We start from the raw sequence: 26729 nt of genomic DNA on the forward strand, positions 1-26729 counted from the left end.
AACTTTGTTTTAAAAAATTAGGAGGGCAACACAATGGAATATTATTCAGCTATGAAAAGGAATGAAGTACTGAGGCATCCTGCAACATGGATGAACCTCAAAATACTATGCTAGGGAATTCCCTGGTGGTCCAGTGGTTAGGACTCCGCGCTTCCGCTGCAGGGGGCACGGGTTCGATCCCTGGTCTGGGAACTAAGTTCCCGCATGCCTTGGCGTGGCCAAAAATATATACATGTTATGCTAGAGGATACAAGCCAGATACAAAAGGTCACTGACTGCATGATTCTATTTATAGGAAATATGTCCAGAATCGGGGAATCCACCGAAAGGGCCCACAGATGGGTGACTGCCAGGGGCTGGGGGAGGAGGGAATGGGGAGTGATTGGGAGTGGGGTTTCTTTGAGGAGTGATGGAAATGTTTTGGAATTAGGTAGAGGTGGCGTTTGCACAACATTGAGAATGTACTAAATGACACAGAATTGTTCACTGTAAAGTGGTTAATTTACATTATATGAATTTTACTTTGATTAAAATACATATATATATATATAGAGAGAGAGAGAGAGGCAGACAGACAGACAGGCAGACACAGGGCGTAAGAACTCACCTGATAGTGATCTTTTTTTTTTTTTTTTTTGGCTGCGTTGGGTCTTCATTGCTGGGTGCGGGCTTTCTCTAGTTGCGGCGAGCGGGGGCTACTCTTCGTTGTGGTGCGCGGGCTTCTCATTGAGGTGGCTTCTCTTGTTGCGGAGCACAGGTTCTAGGCATGCGGGCTTCAGTAGCTGCAGCACGCAGGTTCAGTAGTTGTGGCGCACGGGCTTAGCTGCTCCGTGGCAATGTGGGATCTTCCCGGACCAGGGCTCAAACCCGTGTCCCCTGCATTGACAGGCGGATTCTTAACTACTGCACCACCAGGGAAGCCCACCTGATATTGATCTTTAATTTTTGTATTAATTCTTTAATGGGTCCAAGTGGTGTATGATCTGAAACTCTTGCCATACGCCTTAAAAGGGTTTTCTGTGTGTATGTTTTTAAAATAACTAGAAGAGGAACTTCCCTGGCAGTCCAGTGGTTAGAACTCTGTGCTCCCACTGCAGGGGGCACAGGTTCCATCCCAGGTCAGGGAACTAAGATCCCGAGTGCCGTGGCACAGCCAAAAAATAAAAAATAAAATAACTAGAAGACTATGAAGATGAAAGGCATATTTGACAAAAGTTTATGTTAGATAAAGTGGCTCTGAGAACCAGTCAGCAGAGGTTGTTCAGGTCAAGGCCACAAGTGCTAACCGAGAACTCAGTGTCCAAGGCCCGATCCTCCCCCCACCAAACGCGGAGGCGACGAAGACCCCAGCCCCGTCCAACTGGAGATTCTCAAGGAGGGTGTGGGCACAGGAGTGCACAAAACAGAGTATGATAAGTGTGCAAATAAAAAGTGTAAACACAGTCTGACCGAGGGTCTAGGCTCCAGTGCCCCTCTGTAGGGGCTGCGTTTGAGACGGGTCTGGGAGGATGAAGATGGTGATATGAGTATTACAGGCAGAAGGATAACGTGATAAATGGGGGGGGGGGGGCGGCAGGAGACCCTGTTTATAGGCATCATCTCCAGCTCGGCCTGAGAAGAACTGGAACTGGGGTGAACCACAGACGTGTGACAGCTGGTGTTCTCACTCTCAGTTTCCATCCTAGTCTGCAAGTCGACTTTCACTTCAGTCCTGTGTCATTTGTCAGGCCCTCAAGCAATGCTGATCTGTGTGCGCGCACACACACACACACACACACACACACACACACACACTGAGGTACCTATCTCAATATTAAGCTTTCTAACACACAGGTAGTTTGAGTGATCTCCCTGCCCCTCAAAATCCTTGCCTACTTGATCCTTAGGCTTACGTTATTTTAACCAAAGGCAAAGACTGTCATTCTATAACTAAAGGTAAAATTTAAGACATAAGTACACTCAAAGAGGTGATGTAGCATAAAAATATCCTAAACACAGGCACCACATTAAAAAATAGATACATCAGGTTTCATCAAGATTAAATTTTTTTGGCTTCCAAGGAAGCTATCCAGAAAGTAAAACCATGATCCACAAAATGGGAGAAAATATTTGCAAATCTTATACCTGGTAAGGGTCTGGTATCCAGAATACATAAAGAACTCTTATAGCTCAACAATGAAAAGACAACCCAGTTGAAAAATGGGTGGAGGATTTGAAGAGACATTTCTCCAAAGACATACAAATGGCCAATAAACACATGAGAAGATGCTCAACGTCATTAGTCATCAGGGGAATGCAAATCAAAACCACAATGAGATAGGACTTCACATCCACACTTATGACCGTGACCAAAAAGGCAGACGGTGACCAGCATTGGTGAGGATGTGGAGAAATGGCTCCCTCAGATATTGCTGGTGGAATGTGAAACGGTGCAGCCAATTTGGAGAACAGTTTGGCAGTTTCTCAAAAAGTTAACCATAGTTCCCACACGACCCAGCAATTCCACTCCAAAGTATATAACCAAGAGGAATGAAAACATTTATATCCCCACAAAAACCTGTACAGGAATGTTCACGACAGTATTATTCATATTAGCCTCAAGGTGGAAACAACACAAATGTCCATCAACGGATGAGTGGATAAACCAAGTGAGGAACACAGAATATTCTTCAGCCATAAAAAGGAATGAAGTACTGATTCGTGCTACAACATAGACGAACCTTGAAAACATTCTTCTAAGTGAAAGAAGCCAGACACAAAACTCACATCCTGTAGAATTCCTTTTATAGGAAATGTCCAGAAGAGGCCTAGCTCTAGAGACAGAAGGTAGCTTAGTGCTGGGGGTGAGGGGAATGACTGTTAAACACAGAGTTTCTTTTAGGGGTGATGAAAATGTTCTGGAGTTAGCGGTAATGGTTGCACAATGTTGGAATATACTAACAAACCACTTAAAAGGAGTGAATTTTATGATATAAGTATTATAGCAAAAAAAAAAAAACCCCAAAAACTAAGGTATAAATCACCTTGATGAGCTCCTGAGAGCAAACGTTAGCTGGGAGGATAAGGGTGAAGCAGCAGGAAGTTGCAGGCGCCCAGGCTGGCGGTGTAGACAGGCCCAGACAGGAGAACGGGCCCTCTGCCCTAAACTACAATCTGTCTTGGTCATTTTAGGTCATATTTCCTGCCCATCTTTCCTCTCCCACTGTAGAAGGAAAGTCACCTCAACCACGGGAGGGAAAGTAACCAAAATCGACATTCATAGCCTTGGAAGTCATTTCGGGCACCAAAAAACAGACAAGTGACTTTCAAAAAGTGCAACCAGCAAAACATGTATCTATTTTTCTCACAGCTAAGAAAGAGAAAGGATAGTGACAAATCCTGGCTTCGGGAAACGCTCACTTGCCAAAAGATTATCGAAAGCATGTGGTCCCAACTCGATTGCCTGTCTCTCCACACACGTCTCCAGATGATGGAGTGAGCTGGGCGTGTTTACATAAAACACGGTCCTTGGAGCCCAGCAGATGTTTGCTGCCTTCCAGGAGGGGCAATTGGATGGCCGGTTTGGTTACGTGGCACTGCCCACTTGAGAAGGTAACTTGGGAGCTTAGTGCTGAAGGAGTATCCTTGGGGGATCTACCAGCTGGGATCAGGTGTCTGAACCTGGACGGAATAATTACACACCCCCTTTCACGACAAAAGGAGATACCCATTCCGTAACCCGAGAGGGGGATTTGACTTTCAAATTGTTAACAGACCTTGGATCAAGCGAGAAGCTTGGGAGGGAAAAGCAAGCAGCCTTTGGATGAGTCCTGAGGTAGGTTGGATGGTCTCCTGAAAGACTCCCTAGTCTCTGATTAAACTTCTGCCATCTTCCCTCCTACACTACTGTCCAGAGCAATCACTGAGAGTTTCGAGAAGGTCTTTAACTTATGGCTGCGGTTCATGGTACAATTATGCGGCACTGATAAAGAACCACATGGATTAATACGCGGGATCATAAAAGGTTTTTTTTTACAGAGGCACGTGAGAGGAAGTATTTCACAACAGGTCAGGAGGGGACCAAATATTTCAAGTCTGTGGCTTCTTCTGTCTGGGGGAAGAGAGCTGGCCCGAAGATGAGACGAAGTTGGGGGAGTCGGGATGGGGAGTGAAGAGAACGCCAGCTCGCAGACACAATGAAAAGGTTGGGACCACAAAAGTGGGATGAGACGGGGAACAAAAATTGCCTCTTGCTAAAGAGTTTGAGAAGTGGCTGCTGCTAACATACGTGATTTGAAGATTTTTAAAAAATCACCGTCCAGCCTCCACCTATAGACACCCAGAAGCAGAGAAACACAAGATTAAAGAAGAATTCAGAGCGGTCAGTAAACACAAGACCATACCACCTCCTCACCTGGACCATAGGTGCCTCTGCCCATCTCTGCCTGGGGTTTTAAGAAAAATGCTGATATTGGTCAGTTTTTAACCCTAACTTAAGTTGTTGTCATTTAAGCCTTTTCTGGACAGTCTCTCTTCTAAGATCTTGGCTTTTAAGTTAACCTAAATGAGCCTTCTATTCTTTTCCATTATTTTCCCTGTAACTTCTTGGGGCCTTTTCAGGTTCTATTGGGGTTCCCTCCAAGCACGGATTCTCTGAGCCTGAGTCATACTATATCACGTAACTGCTAGCTCCGTGTGGTCCCAGAGCACTTGAGACGTGACTAATCCCAACTGAGACGTGACTAATGCCAACTGAGAAGTGCGCTAGGTGTTAAAATACGTCGTCTATCAAAGACTGAGATAATTTAAACTCTTTTAAATATTGGTTACAGGTTGAAATGGTACTATTTTGGGTAAATGGGGTTCAATAAAATATATTATTAAAATCGATTTCATCTGTTCCTTCTTTCCTTTTTTAACGTGGCTGCTAGAAAATTTTAAGTTGCACCTGCGGCTCATATCCCATTTCTATTGGCCAGAGCTACTTGGAGCTTTTAATACATGGCAGCACACGGTGAATCTCTAGGAGGAGACTGTAGTATGCAGTTTCCAAACACATATGACCACACAACCATTTTTCACATGGCATCTTGTTCTAGTTGTATATTGATTCTCCTTCACAGGTCCCCAAAACATAATCATGTCCATTAATTCCCATGAGCGGCTTGGAATCCTGTTTAGTGAATGACAGTAGCTGCAGTGCTCAGCCCAGAAGTGCACCTCCCAAAGAAATTCACTTATGGGGAAAGAAAAAGCAGTTGAGACCTTTTGAGGATGTAGCTCATGATCCTGACCGCTTTAACATGGTCAAGATCAGCAGAGTAACTTTTCTGTCGGTGTTCAACGTGAGGGTGGTTTTAACTAAACCAAAATGAAAGTACATTTTATCATTTCACCATATCCCATAGAACCTGATATTTGGAAGGTACCTAATCCAATGCCCCACGTCGTATTCTAGATTAGGGACCAAATATCCAGCCACTAATAATTTGCTGAAATATCTACTGAATGTCCACTATGTGCCAGGCTCTTGTTTCATGTTCACCAACAAGCTTACCCAGTTGGTACTATTATGACCAGTCCAATTTCATAGGTGCTGGGAAGATCAGAGAGGTTGGACCACCTCTCTGAGGCCACACAGCTGGAGGGAGGGGCTGGTATGCGTCTCCACTATGCTTTGCTGCCTCTGGGAAGTGGAGGGACTTGCAAATATAATACATCAGACCTAACATTTCAGCTCTTGCAGAGAGTAATGTACAGTGTTTGCAACAGACAAATGACTGCTTTAACATATTCAAAAGTAATATAATTGTTTTAAACAATTTTAGAGCATTAAAGTAACAAAATGGAAATGGCCAGAAAAACCCTTGCTTTTCCACTTTTTCATACCTACAGGTGGAAGTTTGCTGTGATGTTTATTTTAGTTTACTTACATCTATATACTGGACATCCTGGTCTTTTGTGAATTTACATAGTTGAGTTTCCGTTTGCAGACATGGGAACAAGACTCCCTTGTAAAAAGCTTTGAGCTTTTCAGATTTCAGGGCCAAGTCAGAGAGAGATTGGGGTTATATTCAGCTGTGATTTCTACCCGGCACCCCCAGATCATTTAACGTTTTGAAGATGTTTGGCTATTAGTTAGTTCCTACCTTTTTCAGGAGGTAGAGAAGGAAACGGAAGCACAGAACAGAGGGAAGCCTCCTTCCCTGGGCCAGAGCCGACTCCAGCAACAAGGATCCTGACTCAGAGCATTAGGTTATGCTGCCTCCTACTGGCCAGAGTGAGACTGCACAAAACACACCGGGAGGAAAATTGTAATTCAGCGCTTCTCAACTTAATTACTATAGACTCTTTCTAAAGGGAAAAATATATATCTTAAATATACCTACAGTCCGTAGATTGAAAAAACACCACTCTAAATCATGCAAATAATGAAGTTCAAATAGCAACCAAGCCTTAAATTCAAAGAGGTGCCTTCAGTTTCCACGGGAGATCCTGCAAGGCAATTAATTACCTTTGTTCTCAGGTCAGGTACCTCCTGTAGTTCCTGCAAAAAGTCTGGCAGTAAGGATGACCTTGTATCAAGGGCATCTCTCTACTTAACTTTTGGTGCTGATTCTAACTCCATTCCTACAGAAACATATTCTTCCCTTGGCTTCTGTGAAACTGTACTTACCCCTCTTCTTTGCCATCTATACCTTTCTGTCTTTTCTCCTCGAAAATGGGGAGGACATCTTTGCCCTGTTTCAGCCTCCCGTCCTCTTACACGTTCTTGTAATGAGATCTCCTCACTCTGATGGCTTCCAGTCAGACCTTCTCCGTCAACCCTTCCCGCTTCCAACGCCTTCACAGGCAGAATCAGTCTCTCTCTCCTCCAGGCAAACACATCACCCTATCCTGAACTCTGTCGCCTTGTATAAACAAGGTATCTGTCTCCCCCTCTAGTCCTCCAGTAATCTGAGGACAGAAGACCACGTCTTAGACACTTTGGAACAATACCCTTATTGATATCACCTGAGCTTGAAAGTATGCTCAGCATCGTTAAAGGAATCATCTCGACTAAGATGTCTGAATAAGACAATAAGTTAAGTTCATGACTTAATAAGACAAATACATAAAACACTGGAATACAAAACGAAATGGGAGAGATAAATGGCAGGTTACAGAAGCCGATAAAGCCTTGGACCAAGAGAGCACAAAGGAAGAAACAATCGCCTCCAGCTACATGTAGAGAGAGGAAATGGCATTTGAGGCTGATCTGAAATGATAAGTATGTATGGGGGTTGAAGTGGGGAGAGTGGAGTTGTCATATATAGAAACTACTCCGGACAGAAGAAATCCAAATAAAATAAAATAAAATACAAGCCTCTGAGACAGGAAAGTGTGAATATCTTCTATGAGCAAGGAAAAGTGCTGTTTTTTCCAGAGTCTTCTTTCAGGAGGGAGAGAGAGAAAGGCAGATGGGGTCAGGTCACTGAGGGTCTTAAATGTGAAACTAAGGAGAGTAGTAGGACATCTTGACCAGGCAGGAGCTGGGGTGGAGTGTCCGTGGGCCGGTGGAGCACAGACACTCCGGTACCCAGGTATCCAACTGCGTCCAACTTGCCCTTGGGCGCTGTAGTACTTCTGGGAAAATGACTTGAACTCAGTCAGCCCCAGGAGTTCGGACATATGTAGACAGAGGACCTGGTGTGAGCAGCTTCGAGGGAGGGTCCATGGAGGCTGCGTCTGACTGGAAAACCAGGCACAGCCCCAAGGCTGAGCGTGGGGAGGGGACAGGGGAGGGAGGCCCAAGCGCCCCAGGGCAGCGGGCACCAGAACTGGGGTGGTGTATGCAACCGTGATGAAAGGGCATTTTCTTCACCTCTGGAACACTTTGGGACACGGGCAACTTTTGGAGGGACACCCCCTGCCACCTCCACCTCAGACTGAGTGTACAAAGGAGATAGCATTCTCTTCTTTATATAAGAGCAATGATTTCCAAATTTGAGCATGCACCAGAATCGCCTGGAGGGCTCGTGAAAGCGCCCCATACGGGGCCCCACCCCCATAGCATCTGAGTTAACAGGTCTGGGGTGGTGCCCCCAAATTTGCATTTCCAGTACGTGCTGAGGCCAGGCGGATGCTGATGGTCCAGGCACCTCTCTTTGAAAACCGTTGTGCGAGAACATCCCTGGGAGGAAAATGCTGTCTAAGAGTAGGACCCATGCCTGTTCTGTTCACCATGGAGTTCCCAGCACCTAGCAATGTGCCTGAGACATAAAAGAACCTCCAGAAATATAAGGCTAAGAGCTGGTCCTGAACAGATGCAAGGCCAGAGAGCACGTGACACATAAAAGCCCGATCACAGAGGGAGAGACTGCCCCCGTCTTCAGACGGAACAATGTCGAGATTGGTGTAACACTTATTTTAACATTTAATGAGTTTTCTTAGTTTTTTTTTTAAATAAAATGTCACAGATAGAATTCTACCACAGCTACCGCCTCAGACTTTCCTCCTCTCCCTCCCAGCAGGTAAGCATATCTTGCATTCGGTGTGATTCCTTCTCATCTTTGTCTTTATGAATTGATCATATATATATACATATTCAATGTTTAATGCTTTATTTATTTAGTTATGATTATTTAATATTTTTAAATGTCATGAGCACATCATCTAATGCATTTCGTGGTGCGCCTAATTCTGTTCATTATGGGGGTTTTTTTCCCCTTAAATTGTGGTAAAATAGATATAACTTAAAATTTACCATTTTAAGTATACAGTTCAATGGCATTAACTACATTCATTTTGTTGTGCAAATATCACCAACCCATCCATCTCTGGAACTTTTTCCTCTTCCTGAATTAAAACTCCATACCCATCAAACACTAATTCCCTTAACATTATGTTTTCACAGTCCTTCAACTGGAGACATTGACTTGTCCTATCAATCATTTTAACTGCTATATAGCATTCCATGATATGACTGTGCAACCTTTATTTTCCCACCTCCTTTTTGATGGAAATTTAAATTATTTCCAACTTGCAGCTATTACAAATATTCTGATATATGACTCTTTCTTTGTACATACATCCCCCTAGGAGAGGAATTAATAAGAATCAGAGAATATATCCATCTTTACTAGAGAGCATTCAATCCCTCCCCAAAATGGCTTTACTAATTTCTATTCCTGCCATTAGCATAAGACAACCCCAATTTCCCCACACTCCTGACAACATTTGGTCTCACTGGACTTTTAATTTTTGCCAATCTGGTGGATATAAAATGGTGTCACATTTTCATTTGCATTCTTTTTTTTTTTAAGTGAAACCAAGCTACACATGTAGTTTTTTAAAAATATTTATTTATTTTATTTTTTTGGCTGCGCCATGTCTTAGTTTTGGCACTCAGGATCTTTCGTTGCGGTGCGCGGTCTCTTCGTTGCAGAGCGTGGGCTTCTCTCTAGTTGTGGCGCACAGGTTTTGTCTCTCTAGTTGTGGCGCGCGGACTCCAGGGAGCGTGGACCCTGTAGTTTGCGGCACGTGGGCTCTCTCTAGTTGAGGCGCCTGACCTCAGTAGTTGTGGCACATGGTCTTAGTTGCCCCATAGCATGTGTGATCTTAGTTCCCCAACCAGGGATGGAACCCATGTCCCTTGCATTGGAAGGCGGATTCTTAACCACTGGACCACCAGGGATGCCCTTCATTGGCATTCTCCTGATTTCTGGTTAGGTTGAACATCTTTTTATGTATTTATTAGCAACACAAATGTCCTCTTTTCTGAATTCCCTGTTCATATCTTTACCACTTTTTCTATTGGTTTGTTTTTTCTTGTTGATTCATAGGAGTTCTTTACATACTTTAGAAAGTGTTCCTTTGTTGATTATGAGTTACAAATATCTACTCCCAGTCTGTGGCTTGCCTCTTGGTGTAAGTATCTTTTTTATTCCACATAAGTTTTAATTTCAATATAGCCAAATTTATCATTTTTTTTCATTTTTACTTGATGCTTTTTGCAGCTTACTTAAGAGCTCCTTCTTGCTCTGAGGACATAAAGAGAAACTCTTATACTTTCTTTGATAAGTGTTGATTTTTTTGTGTGCGAGTATGTGTGTGAAAGCATTAATTTATTAAATCTATGCATTTTAACATGCATTTTAATGTGTATGAGGGTTGGGACCACAGTGTGGAAGCAGAGACATCAGTTTGGGGAATGTCTTAGTTTGGGATGCTATAACAAAATACCATAGACTGGGTGGCTTAAACTACAAATATCTATTTCTCTCAGTTCTGGATGCTGGGCAGTCCAAGATCACAGTACTGGCAGATTCAGCATCTGGTGAGAACCCTCTTCCTACTTGTAGATGGCCACCTTCTTGCTGCATCTTCACATCACAGAGGGGGAAGGCTCTGATCTCTTTCTCTTCTTATAAGGGCACTAATCCCATCATAGGGGCCCCACATACGTGACCTCATCTAAACCTAATTACCTCCCAAAGGCCCCATCTCCTGATACCATCACATTGGGGGTTAGGGATGCAACATGAATTTTAGGGGGATACAAACATTCATTCCATAGCAGAGACCACTGCAAGTCATTCAGGCATATGAAATATGAACTTAGGAAGAACTGGTGGAGGAAAATAATGAATGGATTTGAGCAATATTCGGTAAAGTAGAATCAACAGGAAGCCAGACCCAGCAGAGGAAATCACCACCAACAAATTGTCAGGGGTGCACACCCCTTTTAAATGAATCACAGAATCTCCAGGTAGAAAAGGATCTTAAGGCTCACCCAGTACAACCATCCACGTGTTGTTTGGAACCGGCCACCAAGCATGGAAATGGAAACATGCCTGCTCACTCTCTTTGAAGAAAACAGTACCACCGCAGCCAGGTAGACTGGCTCAGCTCAGAGAAATTCAAGCCAAGGAGGGCCAAACCTGAACCACGTCCAAAACCAGACATGGTCCCTGCATTCCAGATGTGGGTGCCCTGAGAAACTTAAACTAAAACCGATTTCTGCCTCCGCCGTTATTTATTTATTATTCCTCACTTGTATCCTGTATGTCTAGTTTCGTGTCTGGAGGCCCCGAGGCCGGGTCCACCTCTGAGCCGTGTCCAGCGCAAGCCTCACACACTGCAACACAGAGCAAGTGCCAGACAAGGACAGGAACCCTCGGGTAGGATGAACTCAATCTGTAATTCTTTTCCCAAGCAGCCTCACAGCAGAGGAGGTAATTAAGGAAGATGGTGTATTTGGGAGCAAAGGGCGAAGTCAGCCACAGATTAAGTATGGGGAACAAAGAATGTGAATAAATAGCTGCTCCTCTGCTGGCAGAACAGTGAACTCTAGCCCACTTAGGGCTTGGTTCTGAAGTCAATTTTTATTTAACCAATTGTGAGAGCAGGAAAGAGACAGGAAGCCTGAATCTTATATCTGCACAGACACATCATCTCTACCTGTGTTCTCTGCTTCTCCCCTTCCTCGCCTCTTCCTCTCTTTTCTCCTCCCCCCACCAAATACTAGGGAGAATTGGGCTTCTAACACTCATCATTCATTACAATATGACTTAGACACTAGGGGGCAGGGGAGAGCCAATTACACGCAATTCAGAAAAGCGGGAAGAAATGCACCCGAGCCAAGTAACCAAGACCCTTCATTTGTTATACTGCAGAACCAACCCCTGAAGGACAGGCAGCTGGAAATGGCTGGGATAGGATCTCTGGCTAGAAGGCAAGAGCAGCTTTCCTTAATGGAAGAGGGAATGGAATGGTGGAGGGAAAAACTGGAAAATGAATCAGGAGTGGATGGCTCTCAAGGTCTCAGGATTTAAGGGGGGCGGGGGGAGTAATCTATGCATTTTTGGAAATTATGTGCAAAACCTCACTCATTTCAATCAGTGAAGACAGGAAGAGAGAGGGATGGGAAAATGCAGTTAAAGAAAATAAACTGGTTTTATTTCCCTCCGTGTTATCTCTCATGTATCAAAGAGACAAAGGGAAAACTTAATTAATTTTGTAGTCTTTGCTACTCTCGGGGTGCAAACAATGAAATCTTCACTTTATAGCACCAAATTAATCACTTTTGTGCTTAAGAAAAATGGGATTCGCCAGGGACAACACCACAGCATAGTGGGATCTTGTGGAATGTGGCTAAATTTTGGGTGGTGCAGAGCCAGAATTTCGGAAAGCATCATATTGTAAATTGTGTTTCAGTGGAGAGTACCCTCCTCGGCCGATCACACTCAGAGCCATGCATGCGGGGTGCTGCAGGAAGTGGGTCTCAGGGGGAGCCCCAGGCTTGGTGGGGAGAGGGGAGACCCTCCAGGGGGCTTGCAGGGGACTTCTTAACTATGGGGTCTACTCCAACGAGCTTCCTTCCTTTTGAAGTAACCAATTCACTTCTTCTTAAGTCAAACACCATGACTTGAATTTCTTGTGACTTTTTTTCTTGCCAAAAAAGCTATGGTTTTTACCAAAGATTGTAAAAGACCACTGAAGAAAATAAATGATTACTGTAATGACTGTAGCATTAATGAACTAATGGAATAATGCACTCCCTATATTTCCAATTGCTTCTCTCAATTCAGATTCTGTTCTCCCCCAGCATTGGCCACCATATTACTCAGTTTGGGGGGATCACAGACCCCTCCGGGGAGCTGATAAAAGCTAGGACCTCTCTTCCCAGAAATGCACAAGTAGGTACAATTCTGCATGTAATTTCAGAAGGTTCATAGATCTCCCCCTGTCCTTTCTCTCCAAAAAAAAAAAAAAGAAGAAAGAAATCCCTGAGACCTTGACTTAGCACTTGGTATTACAGCAATTCTCTTTCATTGATTGGGATCTTGACCTGTTCACAGAGTCCCAACACTGAGCACAGCACCTGCAAACTAATAGCTGCTCAAAGATAAGGCTTATTGTTCACCTGACTTTTCAGGCAAGAATGATGGAATGAGGGACTTCCCTGGTGTCCAGTGGCTAGGGCTCCATGCTCCCAATGCAGGGGGCTGGGTTTGATCCCTGGTCAGGGAACTAGATCCTGCATGCCACAACTAAAGATCCCATGCTGCAACTAAAAAGAAAAAAAAGATCCCGCATGACGTAATAAAGATCCCGTGTGCCACAACTAAAAACAAAAAGAGATCCTGCATGCAGCAACAAAGATCCCTCACAGCCAAATAAATATTAAAAAAAAAAAAAAGAATGGTGAAATGAGAGAAATGATATTTAAAAACACAGAGAAAGGGCTTCCCTGGTGGCGCAGTGGTTGAGAATCTGCCTGCCAATGCAGGGGACACGGGTTCGAGCCCTGGTCTGGGAAGATCCCACATGCCGCGGAGCAACTGGGCCCGTGAGTCACAACTACTGAGCCTGCGCGTCTGGAGCCTGTGCTCCGCCACAAGAGAGGCCACGATAGTGAGAGGCCACGATAGTGAGAGGCCTGCGCACGGCGATGAAGAGTGGCCCCCGCTCGCCGCAACTGGAGAAAGCCTTCGCACAGAAACGAAGACCCAGCATAGCTAAAAATAAATAAATAAATAAATAAATAAGTGCCCTTAAGCCTGTATAGGAATGAAAAAATAAAATAAAATAAAATAAAATAAAATAAAAACACAGAGAAAGCATGTGTATGTCGCTCAAGAAAAAAAAAAATTGATTGGCCTTTAAGCTGTTACCATTTTTACTGGGATTTGGATCACTGGAAAATTTCATAGTGTGAAAAAAGAGCCAGTTTCTCTTATATAGACAGGGATCTGCAGCCTTAGTCCTTGAGAGAGTTAGATTGATCTAGAAAGATGTGTAGTTACAAGAATAAGCCTAGGGACTTCCTTGGTAGGACAGTGGTTAAGAATCTGCCTGCCAATGCAGGGGTCCCAGGTTCGAGCCCTGGTCCGGGAAGATCCCACATGCCGCGGAGCAACTAAGCCCGTGCGCCACAACTACTGAGCCTGCGTGCTGCAACTACTGAGCCTGCGCGCCTAGAGCCCGTGCTCTGCATCAAAATAAGCCACTGCAATGAGAAGCCCGTGCACCGCAACGAAGAGTAGCCCCCGCTCGCTGCAACTAGAGAAAGCCCACAAGCCCGTGCGCAAAAAAAAACAACAACAAACAATAATGCTGGCTGTGAGGGGGGTCGACAGTGAGTGGTTCCAGGCACAGACGCTACTTTGCTTTCCCACGAGAGCTGCCAAGGCCCCATCTTTCCTTTCCAGGCTCTGAATTTATTACCTCCAGCACTCCTGCTTCTGGATCTGAATTTCTGCCCCGCTCCGCCCACCCACAGAAACCTACCTTCCGTAGGGGTTCTGACACTCGCCCCCAGGCCCTAAACCCTGCTAGCAGACAGTTCTAGGGCTGCAAAGCCAGGCCTGCAGGGGGTGATGGGCGGTGTGGAAGGAACACTCATGTAATCTGCTGGGGAGCAAGGGATGGCCTAGTGGATCCTAGTCTGGCCTGGGCTGAGAGGGAGGGAGAAGGGAGAGCAAGGTGTCCAGAAGGTGTCATCCTAATGGAAGCGAGCGTTTGTAGTCCCTGCCTCGAGGTGGAGTGTAAGGGATAATGTCTCAGGCATCTGTGTGACCTCAACCTTGGTCCAGCAGACTGTGACCCTTCCGGTCAGGCCTCATTTGTGTGAGAGGACAATGCAGATGGACAACACCCCACTTGGGGGAGGGGGAAGGTAGCTGCAGGATGGTAAACCATCCTGTTATTTGCGGGGAAGCATAAGAAGCAGGCTGCGTTCTCAGTCACTTGACAAGTGCTTAGTGAGTGCCTGCATCTTCGAGTGCGGACTTGGGGGACAGATGGCCCGGGTTCAAATCCAAGTCCTCCACTTTCTGCCACTGTGACTTTGGACAAGTTACTCACTGTCTCTGTGCCTCTATTTCGTCACCTATAAATGGATAATAATGGTACCTACTCCATCCGGTTGTTCTGAGGATTAAGTGAATTAATCTGTGCCGCGCTCTTAGAAGCCTGCCTGGCATGCACACAGCAAGCGATTTGAAGTGTTAACTGTTGTCACTACGTTGAACCCATAGCCATGGTCCTTGCCTGCATGGAACTGACAGTCCATGAGGAAAGCAGAACAAACACTGTACAATCCACCCACTAAACTTAGCTACCGAAGCATCCATACCTGCTTCCTCTTCTGTCTCCATCCAGGTGCCAGAATGCCTCGCCTCTCCCCTACTTCCAGGATCTTGTTCTACCAGCTACCCTTCCTCTTTCCTACATCTTTAGTCTCCTTTGCTTTGCTTTATGCACCTGTTCAAAGCTTCTCAGGTTCTAAGAAACAAACCCCTCCTCCCCCTCAAGTAAATGTCTCTCTTCTTCTGCCCCTTCTACAGCATGCTTCTTAAAAGAGGTGTCTACACTCATTATCTGCACTTGCCAACCCACACTCACTCCTCGGCCCCCTACACCCCGTCTTCCACCTGCACTTAAGTACCCCAAGGCCACTAAATCCAATGATCTATTTTTGGTCCTTATGTCGATTTTCTGTAGCACATGACAATGTTGACTCCTCCTACCTTCTTACAATTTTCGTCCCCCAACTCCACAGTAACTCTCTCCTGTCACTCCTACCACAGGCCAGAGAATGCACGAGGCACTGGGAGGCAAAGGTATTCAGTCTCCCCAGGAGCTCGTGGCTTTTAGTGGGAGGGGGGAGCGGGGGGAGGTGTGGTGGAGAGATTAGGTACATGGAATAATTGCAAATCAGCGGGATGAGTTCTAGGATAAGGACCAAAATAGGACGGCGCAGCTGGTTCCTTCAGGACGCTCAGGGGAGAACCCATTTCCTTGCCTTTTCCAGCTTCTGGAAGCTGCTCACATTGCTTGGTTTGTGGCCCCATATCACTGTGACCTCTGCTTCCTTTGTCACAACTCTTCAGGCTCTCTTGCCTCCCTTTTTTTCTGTATAAGGATCCTGCTGTTACACTGGTCCATCCAGATAATCCAGGAAAATCTCATCAAAAAAAAAATCCTTAATGGGACTTACGTGGTGGTCCAGTGGTTAAGACTCTGCGCTTCCACTGCAGGGGTCATGTGTTCGATCCCTGGTCAGGGAACTAAGGTCCCGCATGCTGTGTGGCACGGCCAAAAAAAAAAAAAAAAAAAATCCTTAACCACATCTGCAAAGTCCCTTTTGCCAGGTAAGGTAACACAGCCACAGGTGATTAGGATGTGGATATCTCTGGGGACCACTATGCTGCCTACCATAGATGCAGTTCTCCCTGGAGTAGCCAGACAACTGTTCAGAGAGAAGACTCTCGGAGGGGAATTTTATAGGGTTAGTTCTTATTTGCCAGAAGGGGAGATAAGGTGGTACAAGCAAAGGACTAGCGCCTGACGAGAGGCTAAATGTAGAAAGAGAAGGTGAGCCTGGAGATCTGTAAGCACCCAGCATGGTTGCATGTCTGAAGAACAGGAAGAGGGTACCTTCTAGAGATTATATGAGAGAGGAAAAGTAGAAGCTGGATCGTGAAGGTTTTTTTTTTTTTTTTTTTTTTTTTTTAACCATATTGAGTCTGAAATGTATCTGAAATGCATTTACTTGGCCAATGCCATTACTTTAGACTGTGCTATGTTTTCTTTAAAACGTTCTTTAGGGACTTCCCTGGTGGTCCAGTGGGAAAGACTCCATGCTCCCAATGCAGGGGGCCCGGTTGGATCCCCGGTTGGGGAACTAGATCCCGCATGCATGCCGCAACTAATAAGAGTCCGCATGCCTCAACTTAAAAAAGATCCTGCGTGCCGCAACTAAGACCGGGTGCAGCCCAGATAAATAAATAAATAAATAAACCTTGGGAATTATCATTAAAAATAAATAAATAAATAAAATAAAGCAAATATTCTAAAAAAAACAACTTTAAGTTGAGTCACTTTTTGTCCTAAAGAATAATGCCCACAAAATCACAGGTTTTATATGTTAGTTATATCTTTCCAGTGTGTGTTAAAATGTGTATATAACTATAAAATGTTCTTCCCTATACCCCCTAAAATCACGCACACCCATGAATGAGTACCATACTTTGAGAAATGGAGCCAGAGGCACGGAAACCACCTAAAGGTTTTGAGCAGGGAAAGAAAGAACGTGATCAGGGTTGCCTTGGATCAATATCATTCCTGTAGCATTAATCACTTTGGACTGAAAGGAGACCGGTGAAAATCACAGCAGAAAGCCCGTAAGGGGCTTCCCTGGTGGCGCAGTGGTTGAGAATCTGCCTGCCAATGCAGGGGACACGGGTTCGAGCCCTGGTCTGGGAAGATCCCACATGCCGCGGAGCAGCTGGGCCCGTGAGCCACAATTGCTGAGCCTGCGCATCTGGAGCCTGTGCTCCGCAACAAGAGAGGCCGCGATAGTGAGAGGCCCGCGCACCGCGATGAAGAGTGGCCCCCGCTCGCCACAACTAGAGAAAGCCCTCGCACAGAAACAAAGACCCAACGCAGCCATAAATAAATAAATTAATTAAATTTTTTAAAAAAAGGTAAAAAAAAAAAAAAGAAAGCCCGTAAGTTAGGAGACTTCCACAGTAGTTGAGGGGAGAGATGAGACATGAACAGAGACGGGGACTGTGGGAGGGGAGGGGAGGGTTTGGATGTGAACAATATCAAGGCGGTAGAACTGACGGGTAACAGTGAAGACCGGAAATGGAAAGGGAGGAGCTGGGGGTGACTGCCAGGGTTCTAGCATGTGCAGTGCAGCAGATACCCGTCCATCCACCAAGATGGCACATAGAGGGGGAGCTGACGGGCGGGGGAGCGGGGCAGGGTCGGAAGGGAAAGAATTGCTTTGGTCTGGAACATGCTCGATTTGAAGCGTCTGTGGAACACCCATGTAAGTACTTGAATGCCTGTGTCTGTGGCTCTGGGGACTGGGGCATCATAGAGTGCCAAGCTGTCCAGTAGAAATAGGCTGTGAGCAACCTATGTCATTTTAAATGGTCAGGTGGCCATATTTAAAAAAAAAAAGTAAAGAGATAAAATGATATATTTTATGTAACACAACATATCCAAAATATTCTATTTCAAGATGAATCAATAGAATAATCACAAAGATATTTTACATTCTTTTTTCATTTTCAGTCTTCAGAATCCAGTGCATTTTTGACAGAGAGCACATCTCAGCTGGGACATTCCAGGCACTCAAAACGCACCACGGAGAATGTTACCGTATTTATTGGACAGCACGGCTCTAGAAGCACTTGCTGCAGGCAGGCCAGGGTGATCAGATGTTCACCTGCGGGATGGTGGAGGCTGAGGACCCTGGTCAGATACTGAGGGTGATCGGATTTGCTAAAACTGGATTTTACAAGGAAGCGCACAGATGGGTCTAGAAGGTTCAGGAGCCTGACTGAAGTTTGGCCGAGCAAATCATCTTTGTCACAATTCCACCCATGACACCTGATCAATATAACCTTTGGAGTGGGGCTGGTAAATGCGTATTTTTAACAAGCCTCCACCAGATAATGCAACCCAGGAGAACCATCTTTCAGTTGGAGCCAGTAGGACCTGAGAACTCAGGGGAGATGGTTCCCAACAGGATGGGGCTCTGATGAGCCGCCTGGGGAAGACTCATAGAAAGAAAAAAAGCTGATGGGGGGAAGCACAGAGAGAGGCTTGTGTTTAGGGCAAAGGAAGGGAAGGATGAGAGCTCTGGTGGAGTATCTGTCCCCAGCACTGTAGCCTGGCTCCAGGCTAATCAAGGCATCGTGGCTTAGACCAGAGTCTACAAACTCTGCTCGGGAGAATCTGACTCAAGCTGTCCTGGAGCTGCCGGAGGGCTCCAACCCCAGGGGTTGGGGGAGGAAGGAGTGGGCTCTGAGGATGCTCGCCTCCCACGCAAAGCGGGGATCAGCCTCTTGCTGGCCCAGACATTCAGTTTTGAAACTCCGCAGGGCTCTGTCCAAGGTCTCTTTCTTTTTCTTCCTCTACTCTCATTCCTGGTTAATCTCACCCCTTTCCGGGGCTTCAAACTCCATTTACATGCTGATGGTGCCCACATTTGCATCTCAGACTCAGTGCCCACCCCTACTCCAAGGGCCAGACCTCATTTTACCAATTGCCTTTTGCCTAGAGTATCCGGCGGGCGCCTGAAATTTAACATTTCCAAAGCTGAACTAACCCCCAAACCTGTTTGCCTGCTAATAAGTTCCTGTTTCAACTAGTGGCCTCACTACTCACCCAGTTCTCCCCAAACTAGAAATCTGGGTGTCATCTTACGCTTCTTCCTCCAACCATACACGAAATCACCTGAAATTCCTTCCTTTGTCTGTATTCCTGCAACTTCAGTTCGGATACCCTCGACCCCATGCTTGACTAGTACAATTCCCTCCTCACTAGAGATGTGACCCCATTCTCCCTTCTGGGAGAGGGCATCCTCCCAAATGTGGTACAGCCTTCATTTACAGGTTAAACTTGTAAAACCCAAATCTGACAAGCTCTGCTGACCACGGCATAAACAGCAAACTCCTCAGCATGAAACATGCTTCCTCACAGAGGGCCCTGCTTACCTCTGTTGTCACCTTCCCCCAATCCCCCAAATCTTTTTTTCTAGTTGTGACATTTTTTTGTTAAAAGATAAACACAACATATCAAAATGCCCGGAACAAGTCACAAAATCGATTTTAAAAGGGAGGAGATGAGCGGAGTTAAGATATCTGTATCCTCCTTCCCTGATTCCGAAGGTCTGGAGTGTTGCCTGGGGACTGCCTGTACCTGCGTTTCCCCAGGCGATTCAGAGGCAAATCTAGGTTTGTCAACCAGTGGGTTATGCCACTCTGACAACAGTCCAACACATCAAAGAATCTAGGCTACTATGTTCTTTCCTAACTTCCTGTAGGGCTGCAGAGAAAAGACAGAGAGGAGCCTGCATCAGCCTGGTCTCCTAGACCGCATCACGATTGCAGCCTCACCTAGATCAAAACCCTGGGGAATTGCCAAGCAGAAATTTTAAGAATGAAAAGGCCATCTGCGTAGCCTACAAACCTGACAACAGAACCTACAGCACCTTTCGGTTAAAAAACACTCCTGCCCCAAAATACATTTGGAAAACGTTGAACCACTCTAGAAAAGTTTGATCGGCATCCCCTCCGTCACTTCTCGGTTTTAAGGGAAGCCCTAAAAGACGTCATAGGAAAGCATTTTGCTTTATTTTACTCAGCAGTGCCTTAGAAAGTTGAAAACCTGAAAAAAGTAATCTCAGAAGCTGAATCGCTCCTATGGGTGTTCATTCAAACACAAACAGTATTAGGCTGCCATGTTTACTTGAATCCGTGGAGAGCAAACAATGTAACTGAGGAACCTTAAGCTTTGACTTCCTACCAAGCACATGAAACGTTCAAGAAACTTTGCAGAACGTGTGCACGTTCACTAATGCTCATATTAACTCCCGAGCCAGGCTGAACAATAGAAGGGAGACTCGTTATTAACGAAACGCGCCGTCTGTGTTTCGCAGTCCTTCATCGCAGCAGAGGGGGCCTTTCCTCTGCTCCGATTCGATTTTCAAATTGTTTCCACGCTCACTGTCTGCCGGTAGGAACAACGGCAGCGCTCGGGGGAGCAGGTACAGCGTCCCGCAGAATGCAGCGCGGTTGAGCCCGGCCAGGTTTTGGGACATTCCCGGCCCTTCCAGCGGATCAAGGAAAAGGAGGTGGCCCGGGCGCCAAAGGCTGCTGCCAATGCAACTCGCAACTTTTGAAATCAATCCTTTTTGCATCATGCAACGGATGCCACCTCTCCTCGGGCTTGCAACCCCCCACCCCTCCCCCGAGACCAATCATTGCCGCGCTCGGGCCTGCACATCGCCCCCGCCCCCTTGCCGGGCCGCACGCAGCTACCGAGCCGCTCCGGTCGCGGCCCGCCGCCTCTTAAAGGGAGGGAGCCGGCCCTTAAAGGCCCCTCGCGCGCGGCGCACGGCGGCCCCGTTCCCGGCAGGGGCCCGCCGAGCCAGGCCGAGCTCCCGCGGCGCCCAGGCGCGGCCCGGGGCCCTCCCGCCCTCCGCGCCGCCGCCGGGAGCGGCCTTTTTATTCAGGCGACGCTTAAGGGAGCCCGGCGGCGCCCGGTGCATTGTGGGAGCGGCGGAGTCCCGTTCGCGGGAGGAGGCGGAGGGCGCAAAGCGAACCGGTAAGCGCCTGGCTCGGGGAGGGGGGGCGAGACATCAGGCTTAAAGGGGAATATTCGTCCGCAGGCCCAGGGCGGCCGTGCGGATCCCCTCGCGGGCCGCCTGGGCGCGCCGGGAGCCGTGCACGGTCGGCGCTCTGCAGCGCAGCCTGGAGAGGGGCCGAGCCAGGGCTTGGTGGGGCCGCTTTAAAAAAGAAGCACCGCCCGCGCCGCCGCCGCCGCCGCCGCCGCGCGGGGCCGGGGAAGGAGGGAGGGAGAAGAGGGCGGGGGAGGAGTGGAGGGGGAGGGCGGCGACGCAGGGGTTAATTTTTTCGCCCGCCGACATTTTTGTGTGGCGGCGGCGGCGGCCCGCGCGCGCGGCGGGAGAGCCCAGCCCGGTGCCCGGGGCGCGGCGCCCGGCGCCTCCGGGCCCTCCCCGCTCCCCCCCGTCCGCGCGCGCCCTCCCTCCGGCCCTGCGGACGCAGCCTGACCCCGGGCGTCCCGGCCCGGCCGGCCCGCGAGCCGGGTGACCCGCCGCGGCCGGTGGGCCGTGCGCGCCTCACGCCCGCCCCGCGGCCTGGCCGCGCGGTTCCCGCCGCTGCCGCCGGGACAGAGAGAGGGCGGGCGGGCATGGCCCCGCTGGCCGCCCCGCTCCGCCTCCACCGGGCCGCGCCGCACAAAGAGCCTGGTCCCGGGTGGCCTTTAAAGGCGGCAGCCGGGGATTTAAGGTGTTCCCGAGCGCTGCTCTGCGCGCACCGGCCGCCGCCCCGACGTGTGCTTCCCGGGGGGTGCGCCGCCCCTGCGCCCACGTCGCCGCGTCCCCCCCGTTGTTTATTTCCTAGGCTTGGGGACCTGGGGGGAGGTAGGTACCGGGCTGGGGCTGCCCCCTCTCCCGCCCCCACTTACCGTGCTCCCTCGGCTCTGCGGCCAGCTTGGCGCCCTCGTTTGAAAAAATTAAAACGTGGCCGAGAAGGAAGGGGTTAACTGTTGTTTTTAAATATTCATGTCATTGTTTAAAGGTGTAAACAGGCGGCTTCGGGGTTGGAGTGGACTGCGTATTGTGCCAGCCCCCCACCATTAATTACGCCTTTCCTCACGTCCCCCTCCATCCCCCCACTTTCTCATCCCGTCCAAAAAATGTAAGAATTTATTTTTTTTATGATTCGGATGCGATGTGTGTGATTTACGTCCCTCGTTCCATTTGGAATTTTAAAACTCCTGAGTGCCTTTTGGGCTTAAGGTGTTTTAAACTTTTTGCCCTTAAAAACCTAGGAAGATTTAAAAGGAAGTTAGCCCCCTGAATTCCAAATACCCCTCCCCGCCTTTTTTTTTTTTTTTTTTTTTTGGATAGGGATTGGAGGTAGGAAAATAACTGGATGCCTCGTGAGTTGGATTTTTTTTTTCCCCTGGTAGGAGTGAGGCGGTGTTAAGTGCGAGGCATTTGGTGAGGAAAGGACTGTTGTTTTTGTTCCAAACCCTTCCAAGTCAAACTGCTATTGGACTTTTCCTAACTCTAAAATGGCTTCAAAATTCCCAGCTCCATAACTTAGCTCTCCTGGCGCCCTCCTTTTGGACAGGTGGTTTTCTTGGAATGTCGGAAGGTTTACTCCTTTACGGTTGTAGGTTTCAGACGGAAATCATTGCTCACCCCAAACATGGTTTTGTAAAGACAGTTTGGATTACTGCCCAAATTCAGGCTCTAGGAGATTTATTTTAAATGAGTGATGGGCTTCGCAGGGGATCGAAAACTATAAATGGGAATTATGTTCTTAATGATAAATTTTATAGGGGAAACTGACCCTAAAACTTGGGGTGTCTGTAGTTCTATGCCCAGTAAAGTATCAGTCTGGAAGTTTTGTAAACCCCGGGAGCACGTGGAAGGTTTTCGTTTAGCTCCAAAGGCTTCAAGCTTAGAAAAGTTTGTTCCAGAAACTTCCAGTGGTACCAAGTACCATAAATGCTAGTGATTTAGTACAGTTTATTTTATCACTTTAGGTCTGCAATGAGACAGTAATGAGCAGTAGCATATTTTATCAATGATGTGTGTGTGTACTAGTTTGTTGGGCGGGGTGTTTGCTTTCTAGGAAATAGCACTGAATTAAAACATCAGAAAACTTTCCACTGCTCTCTTGTAGAAAATGAGCCTTGCTGTGTTTAACAGCCATTCCAGTTTTCAAGTTGTGTTCTTTAGAGAGGCTTCCTGTTAGTTTTGGATCATGTCGTGTACTTCTGGCTCAGAGTGAAAACCTGTTTTTCTAAAATTGAACTTAGCATCGTAAAGAATTTCATCAAATGCATATCCACCAATGTCCTTTTCATGAAAAGTATCTGTTAGGCATATTATTTTTCTTTGTGAGATAGCAAAAGATGGCAAAAGGTCTTCCTGAAAAGTCACTTTAGCCAGGGCATTTAATTTCTAAACCATAGTACTTCCTGGTTGATAGGTGAAGTGACTAGTTTTCCTGTAATGCTGCCGGCTAGAAGAACGTTTGGGACTTTTTACTCAAGATGGCACTGTGTCCTGTAAGTCAGCTGGCCCATAGTTCCGTCTTCCTTGCAGCCCCTCAGAGCCACCATTATAACAACACAGACATCAGATCTCCTTCCATAGAATATGTCTCTAATGGTACAGTCACCTTTTAAAATGACTTCTTCTAGCTTATGCATCACTGCGACAAACTATTGTGGTCCCAGATGGCTGTTTCCCTGTGGTCTTGGTGATTGCAGCCCTTTTCATGTTTACTTTTCACTGTCACGTATTCACTCAATAGATTCTTGGCGGGTACTGGTAAGAAGAACTCTTCTAATGGTGTCTTTGTGTTTCGGTGCTACCCAGGTGGATCTGTAAAGAAACCAGCCGCGTAGGAGAGGGAGGGGAGGAGCCCAGCGGTGAGGTGTGTGCGCCCAAGAACCATGTCTGCGCGGGAGTCCTTTAACCCGGAAAGTTATGAATTGGACAAGAGCTTCCGGTTAACCAGATTCACCGAACTGAAGGGCACCGGCTGCAAAGTGCCCCAAGATGTCCTGCAGAAATTGCTGGAATCCTTACAGGAGAACCACTTCCAAGAAGATGAGCAGTTTCTTGGAGCAGTTATGCCAAGGCTTGGTACGTGAACCGCTGTTTCTTTCATATTTCCCTGAGTAGAGCATCTTGGCTGCAATGTAGTCAGTGAGTCAAAAACTAGATTTCTCCTCCCATGTTGCCTTTTTTTTTTAAATTTCTGCAAGAAGGATGCAAAGAGCAAAGCAATGGTAACTGTTACCTTATTGTAACTTATTTGGAGGAACTACTTGAAAAGCATCAAGAAATGTGCTCTAACCATTTTTAAACTGTTACTATGCGATTGAGACAATTGTATTACAGTAAAAGCATTTTTTATTAAATCAGAGTAGGAAAGGTGTCGTGTAGGACACCTTTAAGCATTGTCGTGCAGGACTGGGAGAGCAGTGCCTGGCTTGGGAGCTCGGGGTTCCTGTGCAGCAGGCATTGTTTGAAAAGCTCCCATGGGGAGGAGGGAGACACAGCAGGTGAGAACACTGGATGGGGTCTGGACCCCAGGATGGCATCTGGACTTGAGAGCCGTGTTTCCTTGACCCAGCTCCTGCTGTCTTTAGTGGTTTGCCTTTTCTCAAACACAGAGCTCAGAAAGAAATTCTAGGCTACTGGGATGCTGTTTGTTAGCTTCTCTTACGTGCTTTGTTAAGTACATGATGCAAGACTGTGATCACTTTGCCTTTTGAGTGTTTGACATGAATTCTAGGAGTTTGTGGGTGTTTTGTAGTTACGGTGTGTGAGTTGATCAGCTTTCTTACATAAGGTTTTAATTGCATTTCTTTTATGGTCACGTTCTGTCTTACAACATTAGTTTTGAACCTAGGGTACTCCTTTCTTTCCTGATGTAGAAAGCAGATAAACGCAGAGTTGCTTTGGGTGGGAGAGGAAAATTCACACACTGCACTCTCGGGGCCTGTAGGGCTTGCAGGAGCTCAGTTAGAAAATCGTCCTCATCTAGCTGATGTCTCAGCGTGGAGAAATACCACATGAATGAGGTGGAGTGGATGTCAGCTTGCTTGTCAAGAAATGAGAACATACTGAGAAGGGTCTTAGATAACTTTTGTCGGGAAAGATAAGCTACCGAATGGGCAAAGACAAATGCAGTCAAAACCTCATGGATAAAGTAATCATTCCCTTCTGTAACCGCCCCCGTTGACTTATTGAGCTCTCCATGGAGCTCAGGAAGGCTGGGTAACCTGTTCCCTGTCACTTGGTGGGGGGTCAGGAACTGGCATCCACAGCTTCCAATTCCTCTGCCCACCATACTGCTTGTCATCTGGTTTTTAAGTCCAGACGTGTTCATGGGGAGAGGAGCTGCGTCAGCTGTAACTCAGCAGTGGCAAAAGGGGACAGATGTCGACAGCAAGGATACAGGCAGGAGAAAGAGAAATAAATGTTACTCTGTGCAAGTTCGTAACCCTCCTGAGCCTCAGTTTTCCCATCTGTAAAATGGGGTAATACTACTCACTGTTTGCAACTGTTGTGAGTACCAGAAATTATCCGTGTATGTGTGTATATGCACCGTGTGCATCTGTACCCATATACATAATACTTGTGTATGTATGTATATATGTATGTTTATATAATGTATACACACAAGTCTGTTGACCTGTTTTTTAAAATTTTTTTCTAAAAGAGTGTCATATTTCCTGGATTCTAAGGATGAACCGTAACAGTTGTTAAATATACACGTTTGTTAAATGTATTCTAACTAAAGAAATGTTAAGATAAGTGTGTCTTAGTACTTGGTACCTCTGTTGCCTGATGCTTAAGAGCTGCCGTGTGTTGATGGCTGCTGGCAGTGGGGGTAGAGTGATGATTTGGGTTGTTATTATTATTATTATTATTATTATTTTTTTTTTTTTTTTTTTTTGATGGATAGTTTCAGTCTTGCTGAAACCTAGAATTCCCCGTCACCGCCCACTGATGATGACATACACCCTGCTCGGTCTGGTATTGGAGGCTCTCTCTACTCAGGCATTTACCTGCCCTCTGCCTGGACTGTCCCTGTCTCTCTCAACTTGATACCCTCGTTTGCAAGGCCCACGGCCTGTCCCATTCTCACCCTCTCTCTCTTCCTTTCTTGAAATTTGGTAGGTGATTTGTAAACCAGTCACTACAGACCAGTGCTGTCCCAAAGAAAGATGAGGTGAGCCACCTGTGTCATTTAAAATTTTCTAGTACAGACAGTTCCGTTAAAAAAAAAAAAATAGAATCAGGGGAATTGAATTCTAATATATTTTATTTAACCCAGTATATAAAAACTATAATTTCAATGCATAGTTAATGTAAAACATTGCTAACAAGACGTTGGTTTTTCTCGGTGCTACGTGTTTAAAATTGAGTGTGTGCACTTGCAGCGCATGTCACTTTGGAATTGCCCCATCTCACATGCTCGGTAACCGCGTGTGGCTGGTGGTTCCCACGTGGACAGCCCTTGACCCTCCTTCTAACATGGAGTGGTGTCCTGGTGGAGAGAGAGGACTTGTAGGTGACGGAAGCTTCTTGTCAGCCCCAGGAGAGTGCTGGGGAGTCATGGTTCACATGCTCTGATGCTGGGTATCAAGAGAAACTAACTGCTTTACAAATCAAAAAGACTGAATTCCAG

At 46.6% G+C, this 26729-nt stretch overlaps 1 protein-coding gene and 1 long non-coding RNA gene across 4 annotated transcripts in view; one reads left to right on the forward strand and one right to left on the reverse strand.

Annotated features, from left to right (window-relative positions):
• LOC130707488 (uncharacterized) overlaps positions 1–6228 on the reverse strand; it is a 120658-nt gene extending 114430 nt beyond the window's left edge. For both annotated transcript variants that reach the window (XR_009007385.1, XR_009007384.1), the window contains exon 1: positions 6129–6228. This is a non-coding gene — a long non-coding RNA (uncharacterized LOC130707488). The remainder of the gene's footprint in view (positions 1–6128) is intronic.
• Positions 6229–20776: 14548 nt separating this feature from the next.
• Positions 20777–26729, forward strand: part of SEPHS1 (selenophosphate synthetase 1) — a 28720-nt gene continuing 22767 nt past the window's right edge. The window contains exons 1-2 of one of the 2 annotated variants that reach the window (XM_057542101.1): positions 20777–21090; positions 23903–24172. In XM_057542101.1, coding sequence (XP_057398084.1) covers positions 23980–24172 — 193 coding nt within the window. In that variant the 5' untranslated portion in view covers positions 20777–21090; positions 23903–23979. Of the gene's footprint in view, positions 21091–21469; positions 21929–23902; positions 24173–26729 lie in introns of those variants that run through there. The other variant, XM_007189908.3, reaches the window with a different exon arrangement.

This window comes from Balaenoptera acutorostrata, chromosome 3, assembly GCF_949987535.1.
Source record: "Balaenoptera acutorostrata chromosome 3, mBalAcu1.1, whole genome shotgun sequence".
Taxonomy (NCBI): domain Eukaryota; kingdom Metazoa; phylum Chordata; class Mammalia; order Artiodactyla; family Balaenopteridae; genus Balaenoptera; species Balaenoptera acutorostrata.